Source organism: Salvelinus alpinus, chromosome 8, assembly GCF_045679555.1.
Source record: "Salvelinus alpinus chromosome 8, SLU_Salpinus.1, whole genome shotgun sequence".
NCBI lineage: Eukaryota > Metazoa > Chordata > Actinopteri > Salmoniformes > Salmonidae > Salvelinus > Salvelinus alpinus.
Window position 1 is genome coordinate 29,313,979 of NC_092093.1, and position 20,161 is coordinate 29,334,139.

The 20,161-nt window shown below is 41.0% G+C and overlaps 1 protein-coding gene across 1 annotated transcript; it reads right to left on the reverse strand.

Annotated features, from left to right (window-relative positions):
- Positions 1-194: 194 nt before the first annotated feature.
- LOC139582883 (leucine-rich repeat-containing protein 15-like) lies at positions 195-5,344 on the reverse strand. The gene is made up of 4 exons (XM_071413302.1): positions 5,149-5,344; positions 4,714-4,902; positions 3,720-4,418; positions 195-2,583 (listed from the first exon to the last, which is right to left on the reverse strand). The coding sequence occupies exons 2-4, from the start codon at positions 4,895-4,897 to the stop codon at positions 2,393-2,395; spliced, it is 1,074 nt and encodes a 357-aa protein (XP_071269403.1). The 5' UTR covers positions 4,898-4,902; positions 5,149-5,344; the 3' UTR covers positions 195-2,392.
- Between the last annotated feature and the right edge of the window lie 14,817 nt (positions 5,345-20,161).

Sequence of the window (20,161 nt, forward strand, 5' to 3'; positions counted from 1 at the left end):
ACCTACTTTCCCTCTTTGAAGCAGCACTGCTCTCCATAAAAATGGATGGAGCAGAAAATAGCGGCTTTTACAGAACTTCTGAAAAATGTTGCAATTGGTATAAAGGCTTGAATAACTCATGTTGTGATGAAATGATGTGTATAAACAAGAACCACTGCAGTACAGTCACTGTGAGTGATGACATGCTGTTCTTTACACAATTGCCTTTATTTCAAAATGAATGTACAGTATGAAATCAATTAGACTACAGACTGAGTTAATGCTGTTTTAGGATTGTACAAGTGCAATAGCATATGTTTCACTCAATGGAAACAATGAGATATTGTATATTTAGATTAGGAGATCAACTGACTACAATCTACAGTGACAAGCTCAGAAACATAGGCAAATCGTCAAAGATATAAAACTAATAAGCATAAAATGATTGCATATCTGTGGAATAATATATACATATTGAGTCATAAAAATAAGCTTATGTTATGATGATAGGTTTATCAGCATAGGATATTACTATAAAGAAAAGCTAGAAATGAATTTACTTCAGATAATATAAAATACACAAGGTTAAGAAACTTAAACATGAGCACAGATGAATGAGCAATTACAGGGGATATTACAGAAGCATGTTTCTCAGCGCGCCTCAATAATAGCAAGTTTAACGAAGATGTCAATTATATGTTTGGGGTTGATGGAAAGTAGAACACCACAATTACAGAAAGCTCAGGGCAAGCTATTAAATATCCCTTTTTGCTCTTTTTTCTCTTTCTGTGATACTGTTATAATATCGTTGGCTTATGGTTGGAATGTAATAGCTAACTGTACAGTTGTCAGTTGTCAGGCCATGGCTAGTGTGGGTGTTGCACAATGGCAGGTCATTCTGTGGCTGGGCCATGGCTAGTGTGGGTGTTGCACAATGGCAGGTCATTCTGTGGCTGGGCCATGGCTAGTGTGGGTGTTGCACAATGGCAGGTAATTCTGTGGCTGGGCCATGGCTAGTGTGGGTGTTGCACAATGACAGGTCATTCTGTGGCTGGGCCATGGCTAGTGTGGGTGTTGCACAATGACAGGTCATTCTGTGGCTGGGCCATGGCTAGTGTGGGTGTTGCACAGTAATAGGTAACAGTGTTGTTGGACGATGGCTGCAGTACACTCTTCGAAAAAATGGTGCTAAGTAGAACCATGTAGGGTTCTTCAGTTTGTCCCCATAAGGGAACTCTTTTTGCAGAGGGTTCTCCCTATATAACCCTTTATGTAGGGTTCTTCATAGAACCCCCTGTTTGGTTTTACCTTGAACCCTCTATGAAAGGTTCTGCCTACAACCCTCTATGAAGGGTTCTACCAATAACCACTTTATCATCTAAAGGTTCTTCCTAGAACCCTCTTTGAAGAGTTCTACTGAGAATCATTTTATCTTTGGAGGGTTCTTCCCAGAACCCTCTACAAATGGTCCCACCAGCCTTATTAGCCTTCAAAATTGTATTATTTATGACAATACATTACAAATATCATATAGCCTTTCTTTCAGTTATACCCTAACACAATTGTGTTAGGAAACTCCTTACAGGCAACATCAGGCCTGCAAGTCACATTATGCTGGCTTGCAAAGTGATGTTTAATTCCTATTGGAATCCAGCCAGAGTTAGGATATACAACTAGTGGAATTTGTTATCACCCTCAACCAGCATTTAAAATGACTGACTGCCAGGGTAGGGAAGATAGAATACTTAGACTACCTCAATCATCTAAACTGGAAAAACCATTTCAGTAATGGGAGTAATAAATCCAACTACGAACAGATTGGATTTGTTTAGAAAAATTTATACTATTCATCTTTGTGTGGCATCAAATATATCAATCAATCAATGTACATGCAAAAACACAGATATTAAAACAAACAATACTGAAAATCACCCTGCAATAGAGCATGGTGGGATATATGATATATGATTCTATGTATAACCCTTCTTGCCTTCCAAAGAATCATCAAAGAACCCTTTCTTCCAAAAACAGTTCTTATGCTGTTAAAGGTTCTAGGTATAACCCTTTGCCTCACAAAGAACCCTTGTCTTCACAAAGAACCCTTTTGGAACCCTTTTTTCTAAGAGTGTAGGTGTTATACAGAAATGGGTAACTGTGCTGTCGTTCGACCATAACTGAGTAGTAGGTGTTATACAGAAATGGGTAACTGTGCTGTCGTTCGACCATAACTGAGTAGTAGGTGTTATACAGAAATGGGTAACTGTGCTGTCGTTCGACCATAACTGAGTAGTAGGTGTTATATAACAGGTAACTCTGTAGCAGGACCGTGGCTAATGCAGGATGCTGGTGTAGAGTAAAGGTTGGTTTGGCTCCAGTCTTGGCAGCACATTGTAAGGGTTGGCGTGGCTTCAGTCTAGGCCCGGCAGCGCAGATTCTGGTCTTTGAGGCTATTGAGGGCTTTGTCACGGTAACCTGCTGGGGCAACACACCTCAGGGACTCCAAAGGGGAGAGGTTGGCCTTGGTCTGGGACATCCAGCGCACCAGGTTGTTGATGTTGCAGTCACACGTCCAGGGGTTGTCATGGAGATACACCTCCTTCAGGCCTGGTAAGAGGCAGAGCAGAATCACAGTCAGATTAGATGCTTATTGTGACATCTTTCACTTCTGCATAATCCAAATGGATATGACGTTGCATTACCAAATGTAACTTAAAGGCCCAGTGCAGTCAGAAACGTAATTTTTCTGCGTTTTATATACTGGTGACAAAATTATGGACACACTTGAGTAAGTGAAGGATACAAAGTATATTGAAAGAAGACGCTTCCACACAGGTGTGGTTCCTGAGTTAATTAAGCAATTAACATCCCATCATGCTTAGGGTTATGTATAAAAATGCTGGGCAGGCCATTATTTTGGCTACCATGGCTATGCCCCCATAGGAGGACAATTCCCCCATCCACAGGGCACGAATGGTCAATGAATGGTTTGATGAGCATGAAAACGATGTAAATCATATGCCATGGCCGTTTCAGTCACCAGATCTCAACCCAATTGAACACTTGGGAGATTGTGGAACAGCGCCTGAGACTGCATTTTCCACCACCATCAACAAAACACCAGATTATGGAATTTCTCGTGAAAAAACGGGGTTAGAAGGATTACTTTATCCTATCCTAGGTATTCCTTAAAGAGGTGGGGTTTCAGGTGTCTCCGGAAGGTGGTGATTGACTCCGCTGACCTGGCGTCGTGAGGGAGTTTGTTCCACCATTGGGGTGCCAGAGCAGCGAACAGTTTTGACTGGGCTGAGCGGGAACTGTACTTCCTCAGAGGTAGGGAGGCGAGCAGGCCAGAGGTGGATGAACGCAGTGCCCTTGTTTGGGTGTAGGGCCTGATCAGAGCCTGAAGGTAAATGAGTTAATAGACCAATAAGAAAGAGAGTTCCTAACCTCTCTGCTAATAACAGCACATTTTCACTTTTCACCTCCCCACTCAGACCCCTCTTAGCAAAATTCTTGCTTGAGAAGCTATTTTTGTTTCTTTTTGACCCTTTTAATTGAAAACAATCACAGTAAGGTACTTTATTGTTACCCAGAAATGGTTTGATATTGAGATAAAAATGGCTGCATTGGACCTTTGTCTATCTATGGTATGCATGAAGAACACATATGACAAATCATATTTATTTCACAAATATAATAAAAAAGGCATAGAATAGTTTGGTGAACAGTAAGTCTCTTACCAGACAGCTGGGTGAACATGTTTCCATCCACAGTCTTCAGCCTGTTCCCACTGAGGGCCAGCTGGGAAAGCTTGGGTGTGTGTCTGAACAGGTCCTGGGGCAGCCTCTCCAGCTCATTGTTCCTGAGGTAGAGCTCCTGCAGGTTGGACAGGCCCTCCAGAGTGGCTGAGGTCAGCGTGGACAGCAGGTTGTTATCCAGCACCAGCATCTCCAGGGAGGCCAGAGGCTTGAAGGCCCCAGCCGGGATGCTCTTTAGGCTGTTGTTGTCCAGGTTGAGGAACAGCAACTCCGTCAAGCCCACAAAGCCCTTGGTGGAGATTCTCTGGATGCGGTTGAGGGCCAGGTCCAGGACCTTGAGGGAGATCAAGGGCTTGAAGGCATTGGAAGGGAGGGCAGTCAGAGAGTTGAGAGGCAGGTCCAGGTCTGAGAGGTTCCTCATGCCTGTGAACATGTCTGGTTTGACACTGGAAATCTGGTTCTGGCCCAGCATGAGGAAGCGGAGGTTGAGCAGGTCCTGGAAGCCCTTCGGGGGCAGTTTGTTGATCTGATTCCCATACAGGTTGAGCAGCATCAGCCTCCGGGCTCCAGAGAAGGCCTGGGGGTGTATTGATTTGATGACGTTGCGTTCCAAGTTGATGCTTTCGATCTTCGGGATGGGTTTCAGGACGTTTGGCGGGAGGTCTACTATTCTGTTCTCGCCTGGGACATCGACCACAGAAATAGTATGAGAAAGAAATCACAACAGAAAATGGTAAGACCAGCCTATTCCCTTGTGGTTACGTCAATAAAAGAGCATATCGATTCCGAGACAAACAGCTGGCACATACTTTCAAAAGTTTATATTTAATTTCAGGATATTGGCAAAACACCATCAGGGGGCATATTGATCACAAAGTTCTACATTTAAATGAGAGATTCAGTTTAATCCTTTAGGCTATTTTCAACAAAGATTGCGGGAATGGGGTTTTCCCACAATTGCAAACAATGGACTCACCCATTTTAAGAATCCAGGAATCCGGGGGCAGTTTGGAGGGGAACTTCCTCATCCCCTTCTTGTGGCAGTTGACCTCTGACCTTTCAGGGCTGGTTTGCTTGGTGCATTTACATACATCGGGACAGTTCTCTACAGCCTCTGCCACCCAGATCACCAGCACTGCTAAGCAGGCTACCAGCTGCATGCCTACTACCCCCACAGGGAAAAGAAAGTATTCAGCACTTGCAGAGTGATTCAGTTTGAAGATTTAGTTTGTGTTGGAAGGATGATTAGAAATTCAATTTAAAATAATCCCATTGAAATTAGATGAGAGTTTTAAATTAACATCTTGCAGACACGCTCTAAAAAAATATCCAAGTGCAGAGTGAACGGCTACACACCTACAGTTTATGTTAGCTAGAAGAGACCGATCAATATTTTCTCATCAGCACATACCTGAACAGTTGGTGCAACTTGTTGGCGTATAAACCTCTTCTTTAAGACGTCTACTTTGTTTTGCCTCTCAAAGTGAGTGTCAGATTTTCTTAAGCTGCCTGTTCTGCTGTCGTGTAACTACCTGCTAGTCAGAGTGAATTAGCCTAGACGTCTGCCCAGCAGCCACAGCAGCCAGCCTGTAAAACTACCAACTCAGCACATCTGCAATGTCACAGTCCCTGGAGAAAAATGGCATTCACAGATTATGGATGTGAGCCACCTCACACAAACGGAGAAGTCTCCGCCAAGTGAACTCCTCCATGCCCCAGAGGAGTGCATGGGGGCGTGTGAGAAAACATACATCCCAGTCACTATGTGCCAGTGAGTGTGTGTGCCAGTGCGTTTGTATTTGTGTGCATGTTTGCATTTGTGCGTGGGTGTGTGTGTTTGAAAAGAGTCATGGGCCTAGCGTAAAGTGTGTTTGACTTGGCCTGGGAGCCAAGAGGACTGATATACCAAATACGCACAGAGTGATGTCATGGAGCTTCTGAGGTATCAAAGACATAGAGAGAGGATGGTGGGTATCTCAGAAGGCATGGCTCCCTGCCACCCTGACAGCCAACGTCATGGAGATTATACTGAGGTTATGTGACTCGTGAGGAGCCCAGCAGCATCACACAAACAGAAAATAAGTCACTCTCTCAACTGTAATTCCTTATGAGGGGAGAGGAGCCATCACCCATGTCACTCTCTGATACACAGGGCCCAGTGCTGAGAGAGGGAGGGGAGAGCAGCAATAGAGCAGCCCCCCCCCCGGGTGCATGTTTAGTTCTTTGCCCTAGCACTACACAGCTGATTAAAATGAGCAACTCACCATCAAGCTTTGAATATTTGAATCAACTGTGTAGTGCTAAGGAAAAATCTAAACATGCACACGGGGGGGGGGGGGGGGGGGGCTGCTCCCCCCTCCCTCAGAACTGGGCCCTGTGTATCAGAGTGACATGGGGGATCAGGACCGGGTTTGGGAAACCCTGAGAGAGAGAGAGAGAGAGAGAGAGAGAGAGAGAGAGAGAGAGAGAGAGAGAGAGAGCGAGAGAGAGAGAGAGAGAGAGAGAGAGAGAGAGAGAGAGAGAGAGAGAGAGAGAGAGAGAGAGAGAGAGAGAAGGGGAGACAGGGAGAGGGAGAGGCCAAGCTCACTCAGTAGTGATGAGGGATTACAGAGACACATGTTAAGAAAAGCTTCAGATTGACATGTCTGCTGACTGAGATGATTTTATTGTATGATAAGGATGAAGCTCTTTTCAAGTCTGGCCAACAACAACACAAGCCATCTGCAGCAGCATAATTATTTTGTTCTGACTGAAGGCTCAGATAAGCAGTCACACCACTCAGCTCTTCTTCGCTGGAGGAGGGAGAGAAGCTCAGCTAACACACTGAGTTTTGCGGAACACACAATAACTTTTACTGCAATATGATGTCATTCACAAACTCTACTCAACTCAATGTGGTGGGCTGGGCAATCACTTGGCATGGCTGAAATCAACGCCTGAAGTATCCCAATCACAGCCAATTGTGATCAAATGCTGTTTCTATCAAGTGGTTCGCCTCTGTTTCTAGTGCATACTGATAGGGGGAAGATGTTAACAGCAATGTGTAAGGTCTTGTAAAGGCGTAGATGTGAGAAGTCTCTATTGAACAGAAAGCTAGCTGTCTTTACATCCAATTAATGGAGTGGCATTGATTTCTCTCCCATTTCTTTGTTGCTCTAATAGTCAGCTCCATATAAAGTATCAAGTACTCTGACTATATTTCTTCTCCACTGCACACCTGTAGGCTCTAATGCACACATAATGCCTTCTGTTGGGACACAGCCACACTTCAAACATCTCAGAAAATGATTGTTTTCACTGCTGGTTTCAGCTTGAGGGTTTAACCAACCAGATTTCACAATAGCAATAGCCATTCTTAAAACATTCTTCTTTGTCATCTTGCTCATGACTTTGTCGCAGTGCCCTTAAGGTTCTGTTCAAGTTTTACTTTGTAAAATAAATCATTGTTTGTTCATGGTTTTATTATAGATTGCCCTAAACCCCTTTGTGTCTCTAAGGTAATGCCATCCTTCACACTATCTCTGAGAGAGCTCTGCTCTCTTACAAACTACAGTGAAAAGTGGTTTGTCACAAAACGCAATACATAATAAAGAACATTGTCTCAGCAACATGCTCCAAACCACTCTTCACTGTCAAACACTTCATTTTATTTCACCTGACATAGCAGTGGGAGTCGGAGAAGTAGGAGTCTAAGAGACCATTGGACTATTCTCAGTATTTGTATGAAATATGCATTGTGCTAAAAGTGAGGTGTGATACATCTGAGTTCTTTAGTGTTATAGTCTTCCTGTAGATGCTTGAAAGACAAAAGCTCTGGTTCTCCTATTAAAAGACGTGAGATAACTTTCCTAATGACAGCTCTTTAGGTTCTCAGTAGACAGCTGTTGTGTCTAATGATACTCACTTAAGCGTGGCAGCCCTTATTCTCTATGTATGACATTTAGATGGCTGAGAGAGTCAACCATTGTCTACTTAACAGAGAAATCAAGCGCTGCTATCACTAATGGATCTTCCTCATTATCCTCCTTACTACTCTCACATTCAAGTTCAGATTATCTTTCGCTCTACAATTTGAGTCCCCTGGATCTGACATAGGACCCCTATTGAATACAATTGCCATGGCAATATAAGCATCTGTAGCTCAGGAGTGATTGTGGCTCACTTGCATCATCTGCTGGCTAAGTGTATTATCACTATAGCATTATATAAACCGTCACTCAGAACCGTCCTATCTATGCCCTACAGTATATATTGTTATTAGGGCCAGGTGTTTGTTTTGTGGGGGGTTTCTTTGACCGGTGTTTCCAGTATTATCCACTCGGTTTGCTTCAGGCAGAAAATAGTAGGAAAGGCTCTTTAATTGGCACAAGCTGTCTCCAATCAATCATTCAATGCCTGGCAGTGGGTGAGTGTTTGGTGGGGGGAATCGCCTAAACCAGGGGAGGCGTAGCATACAAATCTTAATCGCACAAAGCCTATTATTTGGCAGGGAATACGATTTGTAGATCAGGGATTCTGCACCTCACTTTGCTCAACCTGATCCTCTCCACATTGGCAGTGACTCAAATCCATTTTTTTTGCAATTCTGTTTTAAATCTGTTCTTTTCCTGCAGTCTGAACAGCCAAAAAGCACATGTAATTGTATATTTCAAGTCAGATACAAATCTGATTCCTGACCATGTGAACTAAATGGTTAAATCTGCCCTCAAGTGTTTTTTAGACTGTTATTTAGGATATCTTGTGCTAGCTACTCTGTTGACAGTTTGACAAGAACATGTGGTAGCTGATTAGTTTGTTAATTATTTAAACAAATTAGTGAATGTGCTAGAAGGCTAAACTAGTTGCCTGCCTTGGCTAGCTACTAGCTAGTTGACTGCCTTAGGCTAGCTAGTTGACTGCCTTGGCTAGCCAAAAAATGATTTGTTTTGAAAGTTGGATCACCTTTGGGGCTTTAGAAGTGTTCTTACACCGATTTTGAACATTCAAAGCAATTGGGAAACGTCCATGGTAGGCGTTGTTGTCACTTTAGCTTGCTACATAACTTCTGAGTGATAGGGAGCACCACCACCAATCATCCTACACCAGGGTTTCCCAAACTCTGTCTTGGGCACCCCAGGTGCACGTTTTTTGCTCTAGCACTACACAGCTGATTCAAATAACCATCAAGTTTTGATTATTTGAATCAACTGTGCGGTGCTAGGGCAAAAAACAAAATGGGGACCGAGGACCGAGTTTGGGAAACCCTGGCCTACACCATTGTGCACACACCCATCATTACTATGACAATTAGCATAGCTATGTCAGCAAATGACCGCTGTCTGAACACACACAAATCCGATTTGGTCACTTGTAACGTGTTGTTTGGACAGTCAGTAGCCCTATTCCAAAGGATATGAAAAACAAAACGGATTTGATCATTAAGACCTGCAGTGTAAACAAGGCTCAACAGACTCAACTCCTTATCATTGGAGGTTATAAAAATGGGGCAATAAGGACCGTTAAAAGGGGGAGACTATGAATCCAACCAGAAAATATAAACAATTCCAAATCTAAATAGGCTATGGCTTGAAAAAAAGAGCCGCCAATACCCACTGGGTCGCTCTTTGCAGACAACAATATACAAAAAATGCAGTTTAGCATTTAGATTATAAACGGAGACAGGTTAGACAGCCATCTGAAATACATTTTTAAAAACACATTATGCAGTCTCAGAAGAATGCTTCTACCTTAGAAGGTTGTGGAAGCTATAGCGAAACAGTCTTTACATAAAAAGACATCAACCAACATAAATATTTCACAACGTATTCGTCTGTTCTTAATTAAGATATGGGTATGATAGGCCTTTTTATATCAGAAAATGTAGAGGGAAATGTAGACTATTTTCAGAACATAAATGCATATTTTCATTTTCTATAGAAAAACCAACCCAACAACTTCTTCAACTCTGTTAAAACCGCAGTATTTGGAGAGAAGCGCTTCTCCGCCTCCACAAAGCGCGCGTAAAAACGCAGGTACTTGGAATGATAATCTGAGACTGTTGAATAATTCAATGCCTGTAAATGCACTGTATCAACCAGAACAACTTTAACGTCTTCACCCAGCTCTCCTACAAAGATGAAGAATAGTCTATTGGTCTTGTGTGTCACTGGATTCGTCCGTTATTATGGAGATACTTTCAGTTTTTTTAACCAGACTGCCTCAATTATTTTGGACGTATTTTAAGGAATGAGCGCATTTTGGGATTTGTCCATTTTTTCGAGCGGTGTTGTTGGCGCTTGCAAAAGCCATATCCTCAGCATTTACGTTTTTACATGTATTTCTATAGAGAATGAAAATGTCTACTTTGTTGATAAATAGACTACATTTTCTTAGATAAAATGCCTATTAGTCCCATATCATGTTGATAACAGACAATAAGTTAAATATTTGTGTTGATAATGTCCTTAAGATAAATATTTTATTTGACGTCAAACCACATGTTTGGGAATTTATTTTGGACTAATTAGATAATTATGTTAGATGGTCATGGTATGCACGAGTGACAATTCACATGTGGTGTGAGAAGGTGCGACCTCTTGAGGTCGGATAATCAAAATGCAGGGTAAAAAAATATATATACATCAAATATTTCTTTTTAATCGCCTGGCCCTACCTATAATTCCCTCCTAGAGAACTGTATTCTTGACCTTGTTTGGATTAAGCTTCCTGCTGTTAATAGATACATAGCTGGTTGTTTAAGTATTTCTGACCCTACTCAGTAGCAGAAGTCTGTTTGGCGTTTGGAGTGAATTTAAAGGACTCGCAGCTTGTGGTCGAATAAAAAGGGATTTTAACTGGATTCTTAAACTGCTTTCTTTCTTTTGCTCTCTCTCCTTTTTTTCTCTCGTCATCATCTGAGCCTATTCTAACACAATCTATGCTTTTATAAGAATGGCTTAAAACAGGCCACTTCCAAACATTATACTAGGTCAGGAGTAATGGAACACTCAATTGTCAATTACTTCAACAGGGAGGTGGTCTAGATTAATTGAAAGCGGATTTGGGTGACTTGAAACAAACAGACTACAAAGAGACATTCGCCACTAAAGCCTGAAATATTCATTATTTCAACACTTTAATCTATCATAAATATTCAATTTGCTTTTTTTGGGATGATAGCGCCACATATCACACCACAGGTCATAGCCGCTAGAAGTACGGGTGCTTAAGGTCCTGCAGTACCCCCTTCTGGTGAGATGGTAAAACTAAGCATTTGTGTTGTTGCAATAACAAACTGTATAACGCTTTTTCTTTAGCATTTTTTAAATATAAATGATAATGGGATTGGTGTAGGGGTAGGAAAGAGAAAAAAACCATGGGTATTTATATATGGAGCCCATTCTGCATGGAGAGCTCTCAGCTCTGTTTTGTAAGCAGTGTGCCCTTATCTATTCAGTTCTTATCTATTCAGCTGTGGGGGTTTGGAGTCGTACACGCTCTGCTGTACAATAGAGAGTTTCGTTTGGTTAAATTGGGTCTCTCTCCCTCTCTGTCCCTCTCCCCTCTCTTTGCCTTTCCTCCCACTTGTGGTGGATATCAAGTGATGTGGAGCAGTGCTCGCAATTACTTCACTTATATTTTCTAGTAGTTTACAATTCTAAAATGGGCGACAAGGGAATGGGAACAATATCAAATAAGGAACATGGCATTCTCTCGCCCTCGACTCGAAGGCCTGCTCCTGCCCATGTCAAACATGTACACTTACATGACCAAAAGTATGTGGACACCTCTCCGAACATCTCATTTCAAAATCATGGGCATTAATATGGAGTTGGTCCCCCTTTTGCTGCTCCACTCCGGCTTCACAGTAAACTTCACTGTAGGCCTAATTAATCCATGCATTAACATAAATGAATGTAACCAAATGAAGGGGACAAAGGGTACATTTACTACTGGTGACATGTAATAAGGAATTGCTAAAAAAATATTAATAAATAAAAGGGCAAACAATTAACACAATAAACAGTGAATGTGCAAGAATTGGCGGGAGACAGGCTGCTCAGCACATTCTGGAGAGAGATATGTCAATGTCTTAGCCCCCCTCCCTTCTTCTTGTTTCAACATTTTAAATTATACTGAAGATGCATTATGTTCACACATATTTTAGATGCATTGCTTTTCACTGACAGATGCATCTGAATAATCACCTAGGCTTATTGCCAAACACTGCTCAAATTGCGAGCTTTCCAACTATAGGCTTATAGGTCTACACACTTGTGATTTTAAACAATCCACAGCTTTACAATAAGCTAATGATTCTCTGTGGCTAAGCCATGGTCTCTGGTGAAGTATTTTGAATGATTTGATTATTTCTGTATAGACAGGAGTAATTATATAATTTAGGCACATTTATTTCAATTTACTTTAGGATGCAGTGACTACTGTTACCGAATCTTGTCCTATGCTTTGGCTACTCATCACATTAGGAATTGTATTTTATTCTTAGCCTGCAAATACTTTATTATAAAGATGATATTTTTCAACCAATAGTTTTTCCCCAAGAGAGTTTTCAAATATATTCCACAAACATTACAGCAACTCCAGTCCTTTTCATAATATAATGTTTTACTCTTTATAATCCCCAGTGAAGGCTCTGGCTCTGCTGAAAATTGGCAGCAGCCAGGAAAGGGGAAAAAAAGTATTTTATGTAAGGGAAGAACAAACAGTGAAGAAAATCACTGAGCGTTCTATGATTCATTTTTTCTCACTTCAAAGTGTTCTTAGAATCAATTAGCCTTGTCAAAATAACAGCCTTTCTGTGTTCTAGTGGAACTTTCTCCCTGCTGTATTCCACAAACCTTGACCTCCATGTTGTGATTCTGAGTAAACACCACTGAATGCAAAGCAGTGCTACTTTACTTTGATGTTATAAAATACTATTGGGCAACATAATGAGGCTGACCTTTTACTGAATATATAAGTCATTTAAAAAAGTGAGTAAATCTCTGATGCTATGCGGCACACTTTAGATTTGTCTGGGGACCATATATGCACAGGAAACGTGTCGCCTTAGGAACAAATTGACAGTTTACTGATGGATGCCAAGGTTAACCAGACTTCACAAAAAAATTGACCGATAATTAAAAAAATTAAAATAATGTATCTTTCGGCTCTCTGTACTTCGAGAAAGCATCCAAGCGAGCGAAACAGCTCTCCTCTTTCTCAACATATGTAGCCCATCTGTCTGATGCTGTCTGGTCAAAAAGAGTATGACACTGTTGCCACCCATAGCATTGTATGCAAGGGAAGCCAGTGAGCATTTGGCCTCCCTTGATATATTTGTTAAATAAAATAATAGCGAATCAGAATTGAGCCAAACTGAGTGAGCTCAACTGTAAATGGTCCTGGGGCGCACCAAAAAAAAGTCTCAAGGTAAGCAACTTTGGATTTGGATTCACACCAATCACATCAAAAGCAGAACGTCATTTACAGAAGAAAAAAAATTGTTGCATCTTGTTGTCCTCCGGTGGCTAGCTAGCTAGCTAAAATCCTCCCTTTCCTAAATTAGCCATAGATGGAGATAGGGATTTGGACTTGTGGTTTTACTTAATTCTCCGTACTGGCCAATTATTACAAAGGCGATTCTGATCCAACCATAAATTCATACATTGTTGTGACCCTGGCCTGAGAGGATGGAAGTTCAATATGTAACTAGATGTAGTAGACTAGCTGGACTGGCCCATCGTTGCCCATGAAAGGAAGTTAGACTAGTGAACAAGCATTTTAGCCAGATAGCCTGGGACAATAAAAACTAAAAGTGTGTACTGTATGACAGAGTCATAGACCGTTTCGGCAACATGAAAGAGAGGAGGATGGCATTGGCGTTTCTCTACAAGTAGGGTCAACATGTTTTTTCTACTTGCATTTATACGCGCGCATGCAGTACACACACAAAATCAGTACCATGGAAATGGTGCTGGAATAGTGGAGGCAGCTCCTGTTTTCTGTTTGACTTGCGGTAACTCTCCGTGGTTCTAAATCAATGGTTGTTTAGTAGTCCGAAAATGTCGTCAACATTAACTTGCTTGACCATGCTGTAGGTCATGTAACTGTTATTTACATGCAAAATGCTTTGTGGACTTCACCAGACAGATGTTGCTCTCCGGTTTTCTGATGGAACAAAGAAATGGTTGAATTTATTCTGCTACTGTGTCTTCTTATTGTCTCGGCCTTAGGCCTATATATCACGGTGGCAAGGCATATAAACTAACAAGTTATAGAGCAAACAACTCAATTACCACAACACATAGTTGTTTTATTTCTTTACTTACCTATTTTTCACCTAACACCTTTTTTGCACTATTGGTTAGAGCCTGTAAGTAAGCATTTCACTGTAAGGTCTACCTACACCTGTTGTATTCGGCGCACATGACAAATAAACTTTGATTTGATTTGACATAGGTTGTAATATGACTTTTTTTTCCTGGCTTGTCTTCCCAAGTGACTTTACCCACGTAACGCTACTGCTGACGGCATGCAACATATTTGTGACCTACTGTATGCCTAGAACCTGTCAGGAAAGTGGTGGAGTCAAAGTATAATCTGAACCCTTCTTAAAATCTTATACACACTCAAAGCAGACTGCATCTGTAATTAAAAAGTTACTCATACAGTATGTCATCACTATTGTGTTGATTGATTCATTCCAGTCACTAATATTTTCTTCAAAAGGCCTAGGTAGCCTAGCCACCCCAGGTTTGAATATAAACCAAATTTGATCACATTCACATTTTCTCTTAACACAAATAACTGGGCCTATTTTAGGCTTTAAATACATGAGGATTTGTTTACCCTGGCCCAGATAGGATCAGAGCACATAGGCTTCTCTAGGCTACCTGCAGCTGTGGTTGTCAATCAGTAGGTTACACTTGATCAGACAGAAACACAGAATAATTGTGCACGAGTTGGCAAATTAGTCAAAACAACAGTACTTTGGCCTCCATCTCATTGATATTAAAAAATAATAAAGATCCTCTCTCCTGCGGGTCCTATTGCCCAATCTCACTGCTCACTGCTCTATTAGCTATTCGTTTGGAGTCGGTTATACCATCTGTTATTTCCTTTGACCAGACAGGTTTTATAAAAAATAGACTTTCTTTCTCAAATATCAGACGACTCTTTAATGTTATGTATAATCCTTCTATCTCAAAACTCCCAGAGATTATAATCTCTTTAGATGCTGAGAAGGCTTTTGATAGTGGAGACGGGCCAACTTTTTCATACTTTAGAGAAATTTGGCTTTGGCAAAAAAATCTATTGCTTGGATCAAGTTACTTTACACTTCTCCACTTGCATCTGTCAAACCGAATAACACCCACTCAGACTATTTCCATCTTCAGAGGCACGATACAGGGTTGTCCAATGCCTCCCTTCCTTTTTGCCATCACTATAGAGCCCCTCGCTGCATTTCGATCCAACCCACATATAAAGGGAGTGATCAAAGGTGGCATCAAACAAAGGGTCTCACTTGCTGATGACTTGCTTCTCTATTTCTCAAACCCTAATGTATCTTTACCCATTGTGCTATCTTTAATGCATTTGGTCTAGTCTCTGGTTAAAAGTTAGATCTGAAGAAGAGCTAGCTTTTCCCTTTAAATGCTGCAGCCTTTCAGAGTAGTTCTCAACAAATGTACATACTTGGGGGTGCATGTTACAGACAATCTTGAAAGCCTTTTAAAAGCTAATTTTACACCTCTCCTTACTAGGGTGGAGCAAGATTTTGAACGATGGTCACTACTCCCGCTATCATTAGCTGGTCAAATTAACTCTGTTAAAATGAATATCATTCCTAAATTCTCCTACCTTTTCAATGTATACCTATTTTTATTCCCAAATATTTTTTCTGCAAACTCGATGGGATTATCTCAGACTTCATTTGGAAGTCTGAGATAATGCCCCCTAAGGGCCTAAACACTAGGGGGCATGATCCTATCTCATTTCCAGTTCTATTATTGGGCTGCCAACTTCCATGTAACTCAGTACTGGATCCGTGCAGATACCCAACATACAGTGCTACATACATACCGCTTGATTTACTCCACATTTTCTTGTGTCACAGCCTGATTTCAAAATTGATTAAAAAAAAAAAGAAGCTCCCCCATCTACATACACTGCCCAATAATGACAAAGTGAAAACATGTTTTTAGGAATTTTTGCAAATGTATTGAATCTGAAATACAGAAATATATAATTGACATAAATATTCACACCACTGAGTCAATACTTTGTAGAAGCTCCTCCGCTGTGAGTCTTTCTGGGTAAGTCTCTAAGCGCTTTCCAGAGCTAAATTGTGCAACCTTTACTTGATATTATTTCCAAAATTCTCCAAGCTATCTCAAATTGGTTGTTGATCATTGCTAGACAACCATTTTTAAGTCTTGCCTTAGATTTTCAAGTAGGCCTAACCATTGGCCTTATGGTGAAATCCCTGAGGGGTTTACTTCCTGTCCAGCAACTGAGTTAAGAATGACGCCTGTATTTTTGTAGTGACTGGGTGTGTTGATACACCATCCAAAGTGTAAATTTAAATAACTTCACCATGCTCAAAGTGATATTCAATGTCTGTTTAAAAAAAAAATCCATTTACCAATAGGTGCCCTTCTTTGGAAGGAATTGGAAAACCTCCCTGGTCTTTGTGGTTGAATCTGTGTTTGAAATTCACTGCTTGACTTTGGGACCTTACAGATAATTGCATGTGTGGGGTACAGAGATGAGTTAGTCATTAAAAAATCATGTTAATGCAACTTATGTAACTTGTTAAGCAAATATTTACTCCTGAATCTATTTAAGCTTGCCATAACAAAGAGGTTGAATACTTGTTGACTCAAGAAATTTCACCTTTACATTTTTTATGAATTTGCAAAAAATTATAAAAACATATTTCCACTTTGACACTATGGGCTATTGTGTGTAGGCCAGTGCCAAAAATCTCAATTGAATCTATTTTAAATCCAGGCTGTAACACAACAATTCATGGCACAAGTCAAGGGGTGTGAATACATAGTTTCTTCACAATCATTCCAGCATGGTTTCCTCCTGTATGCCATCCTCACTGGCTGCTTTGGCACATTACTATCAACTCTGCTACTTCAGGTTTTACCAAAAATATTTAGGTAAAAAACACTCTCAAGATCTGGAACCAGTTTAGACATCACTTTGAAAAGCTCTTCCTTAGTATATGGAGCCTTATCCCAACAACTCTCAGCTAAATTCCACCTTTTGAATAGTAATTTCTTTAGATATTTACAAGTGCGCAGCTTTGTCCGTGACATGACCTTTCAATTTCCCACTCTTCCCGTGGGCCCTTCCACTGATGTCTTTTTGACACCATCCCCAACTGTAAAAGGTATGTCTTATATCTATGATCAAACGTACTCTCTTCACAATCCTTCATTCACAGCTATTAAAATATTATGGGAACAAGGTCTAGGTGATGAGTTTACTGATGACACATGGGAAGATATTCTGCACCATGTCCACTCCTCTTCTATTTGTGCCAAACATGGTTTGACCCAATTCAACATCCTCCACCGCACTCATTGGTCTAAACTCAGACTCTCTAAGATCTACCCTGACGTTGACCCTGTTTGTGACAGGTGTCGGCAAGTTCCTGCTTCATTGAAACATATGTTTTGGTCTTGCCCTCCTCTACATAACTATTGGTCTGCCATATTTGATACCATATCTAAAGTATCACAGGCGCTTTTTGCTCCTACTGCCCTAACATTATTTGGGGTAATACCTGATACTTTGATACTGGCAAATTATAAATCTTTATAGCCTTCTTGAGTTTGTTGGCAAGAAGGTTGATTTTACTTCGGTGGAAAACGCCCTCCCCTCATTTTGTGTGGATTAAAGATGTTTTACACTTTAGTAAATTAGAGAAGATAAAATATACCCTACGGGGTTCTTCGGACATATTTTACCTACAGTGGGGAGAACAAGTATTTGATACACTGCCGATTTTGCAGGTTTTCCTACTTACAAAGCATGTAGAGGTCTGTAATTTTTATCATAGGTACACTTCAACTGTGAGAGACGGAATCTAAAACAAAAATCCAGAAAATCACATTGTATGATTTTTAAGTAATTCATTTGCATTTTATTGCATGACATAAGTATTTGATACATCAGAACTTAATATTTGGTACAGAAACCTTTGTTGCAATTACAGAGATCATATGTTTCCTGTAGTTCTTGACCAGGTTTGCACACACTGCAGCAGGGATTTTGGCCCACTCCTCCATACAGACCTTCTCCAGATCCTTCAGGTTTCGGGGCTGTCGCTGGGCAATACAAAACTTTCAGCTCCTTCCAAAGATTTTCTATTGGGTTCAGGTCTGGAGACTGGCTAGGCCACTCCAGGACCTTGAGAGGCTTCTTACGGAGCCACTCCTTAGTTGCCCTGGCTGTGTGTTTCGGGTCGTTGTCATGCTGGAAGACCCAGCCACGACCCATCTTCAATGCTCTTACTGAGGGAAGGAGGTTGTTGGCCAAGATCTCGTGATACATGGCCCCATCAATACGGTGCAGTCGTCCTGTCCCCTTTGCAGAAAAGCATCCCCAAAGAATGATGTTTCCACCTCCATGCTTCACGGTTGGGATGGTGTTCTTGGGGTTGTACTCATCCTTCTTCTTCCTCCAAAAACGGCGAGTGGAGTTTAGACCAAAAAGCTCTATTTGTCTCATCAGACCACATGACCTTCTCCCATTCCTCCTCTGGATCATCCAGATGGTCATTGGCAAACTTCAGATGCGCCTGGACATGCGCTGACTTGAGCAGGGGGACCTTGCGTGCGCTGCAGGATTTTAATCAATGACGGCGTAGTGTGTTACTAATGGTTTTCTTTGAGACTGTGGTCCCAGCTCTCTTCAGGTCATTGACCAGGTCCTGCCGTGTAGTTCTGGGCTGATCCCTTACCTTCCTCATGATCATTGATGCCCCACGAGGTGAAATCTTGCATGGAGCCCCAGACTGAGGGTGATTGACCGTCATCTTGAACTTCTTCCATTTTCTAATAATTGCGCCAACAGTTGTTGCCTTCTCACCAAGCTGCTTGCCTATTGTCCTGTAGCCCATCCCAGCCTTGTGCAGGTCTACAATTTTATCCCTGATGTCCTTACACAGCTCTCCTATCTTGGCCATTGTGGAGAGGTTGGAGTCTTTGATTGAGTGTGTGAACAGGTGTCTTTTATACAAGTAACGAGTTCAAACAGGTGCAGTTAATACAGGTAATGAGTGGAGAACAGGAGGGCTTCTTAAAGAAAAACTAACAGGTTGGTAGGTGATCAAATACTTATGTCATGCAATAAAATGCAAATTAATTACTTAAAAATCATACAATGTGATTTTCTGGATTTTTGTTTTAGATTCCGTCTCTCACAGTTGAAGTGTACCTATGATAAAAATTACAGACCTCTACATGCTTTGTAAGTAGGAAAACCTGCAAAATCGGCAGTGTATCAAATACTTGTTCTCCCCACTGTACGTAGAGACACTGCAATTTCAACCTACTCCACGGTAAACTGCCTGTACTAGTTTTGTATTTCATAACAAAACATACATTAAAAACAAAGTAAAACAAAAACACAGCTAGTCTTCTAAATTAATAGAACAATTATAATAATAAGTCAGGCTAATATGAAACACTCACAAAGTAGATCAATTAAAGTATTATTTAATTATTTTATATTTGTGTATGGGCATATACAATCCTACTTCTAAATAACATGTTCCCATGTTATATTTTAATTTATAAACTGGATGCTGATTGGCTGACAGCCCTGGTATACCACGGGTATGACAAAACATTTATTTTTACTGCTCTTGTTACATTGGTAACCAGTCTATTATAGCAATAAGGAACCTCGGGGGATTGTGATATATGGCCAATATACCATGGCTAAGGGCTGTGTCCAGCACTCCGTAATGCGTGTGCATAAGAACAGCCCTTAGCCGTGGTATATTGGACATATATCACACCCCCTCGTGCCTTATTAAGTATAAAACAAAGTGCAATATACTATTTCAACCATTGTTCACACTGTAATGTGTAAATACCAATAAAAATAACAGTATTGTCCTTCTTTTCCATGCTTTTGTGTCAGTATTTTGTATGAAATAAGAAAAAAGTGCTGAGGCAAATGCCAGCTCGCCACACATTTCCCAGCGGCCCTGAATGATCACTGCAACGTGGATATATGGAAATCGCCACACAATGCTACAAATGAAGAAACACAACCTATATGATCTTTTGATAAAATAAAATTGATGGTGGGAATAGGATTCCATAGGAATTAGCTTTGGGAATAGAATTACATGTCTAAGAGTACAGGTCAGGTCGACTTGGACTTGAAGGATGTCTGCAAGGACAATAGACACATCT

Bases quoted from the DNA above. Each gene is read 5' to 3' on its own strand.
- LOC139582883 (XM_071413302.1), bottom strand. From the start codon at position 4,897: ATGCAGCTGGTAGCCTGCTTAGCAGTGCTGGTGATCTGGGTGGCAGAG. The intron at 4,419-4,713 runs GTGAGTCCATTG...TCGATGTCCCAG, and splicing joins TTCCTGGATTCTTAAAATGG to GCGAGAACAGAATAGTAGAC. The intron at 2,584-3,719 runs GTAAGAGACTTA...GCCTCTTACCAG, and splicing joins CATGTTCACCCAGCTGTCTG to GCCTGAAGGAGGTGTATCTC.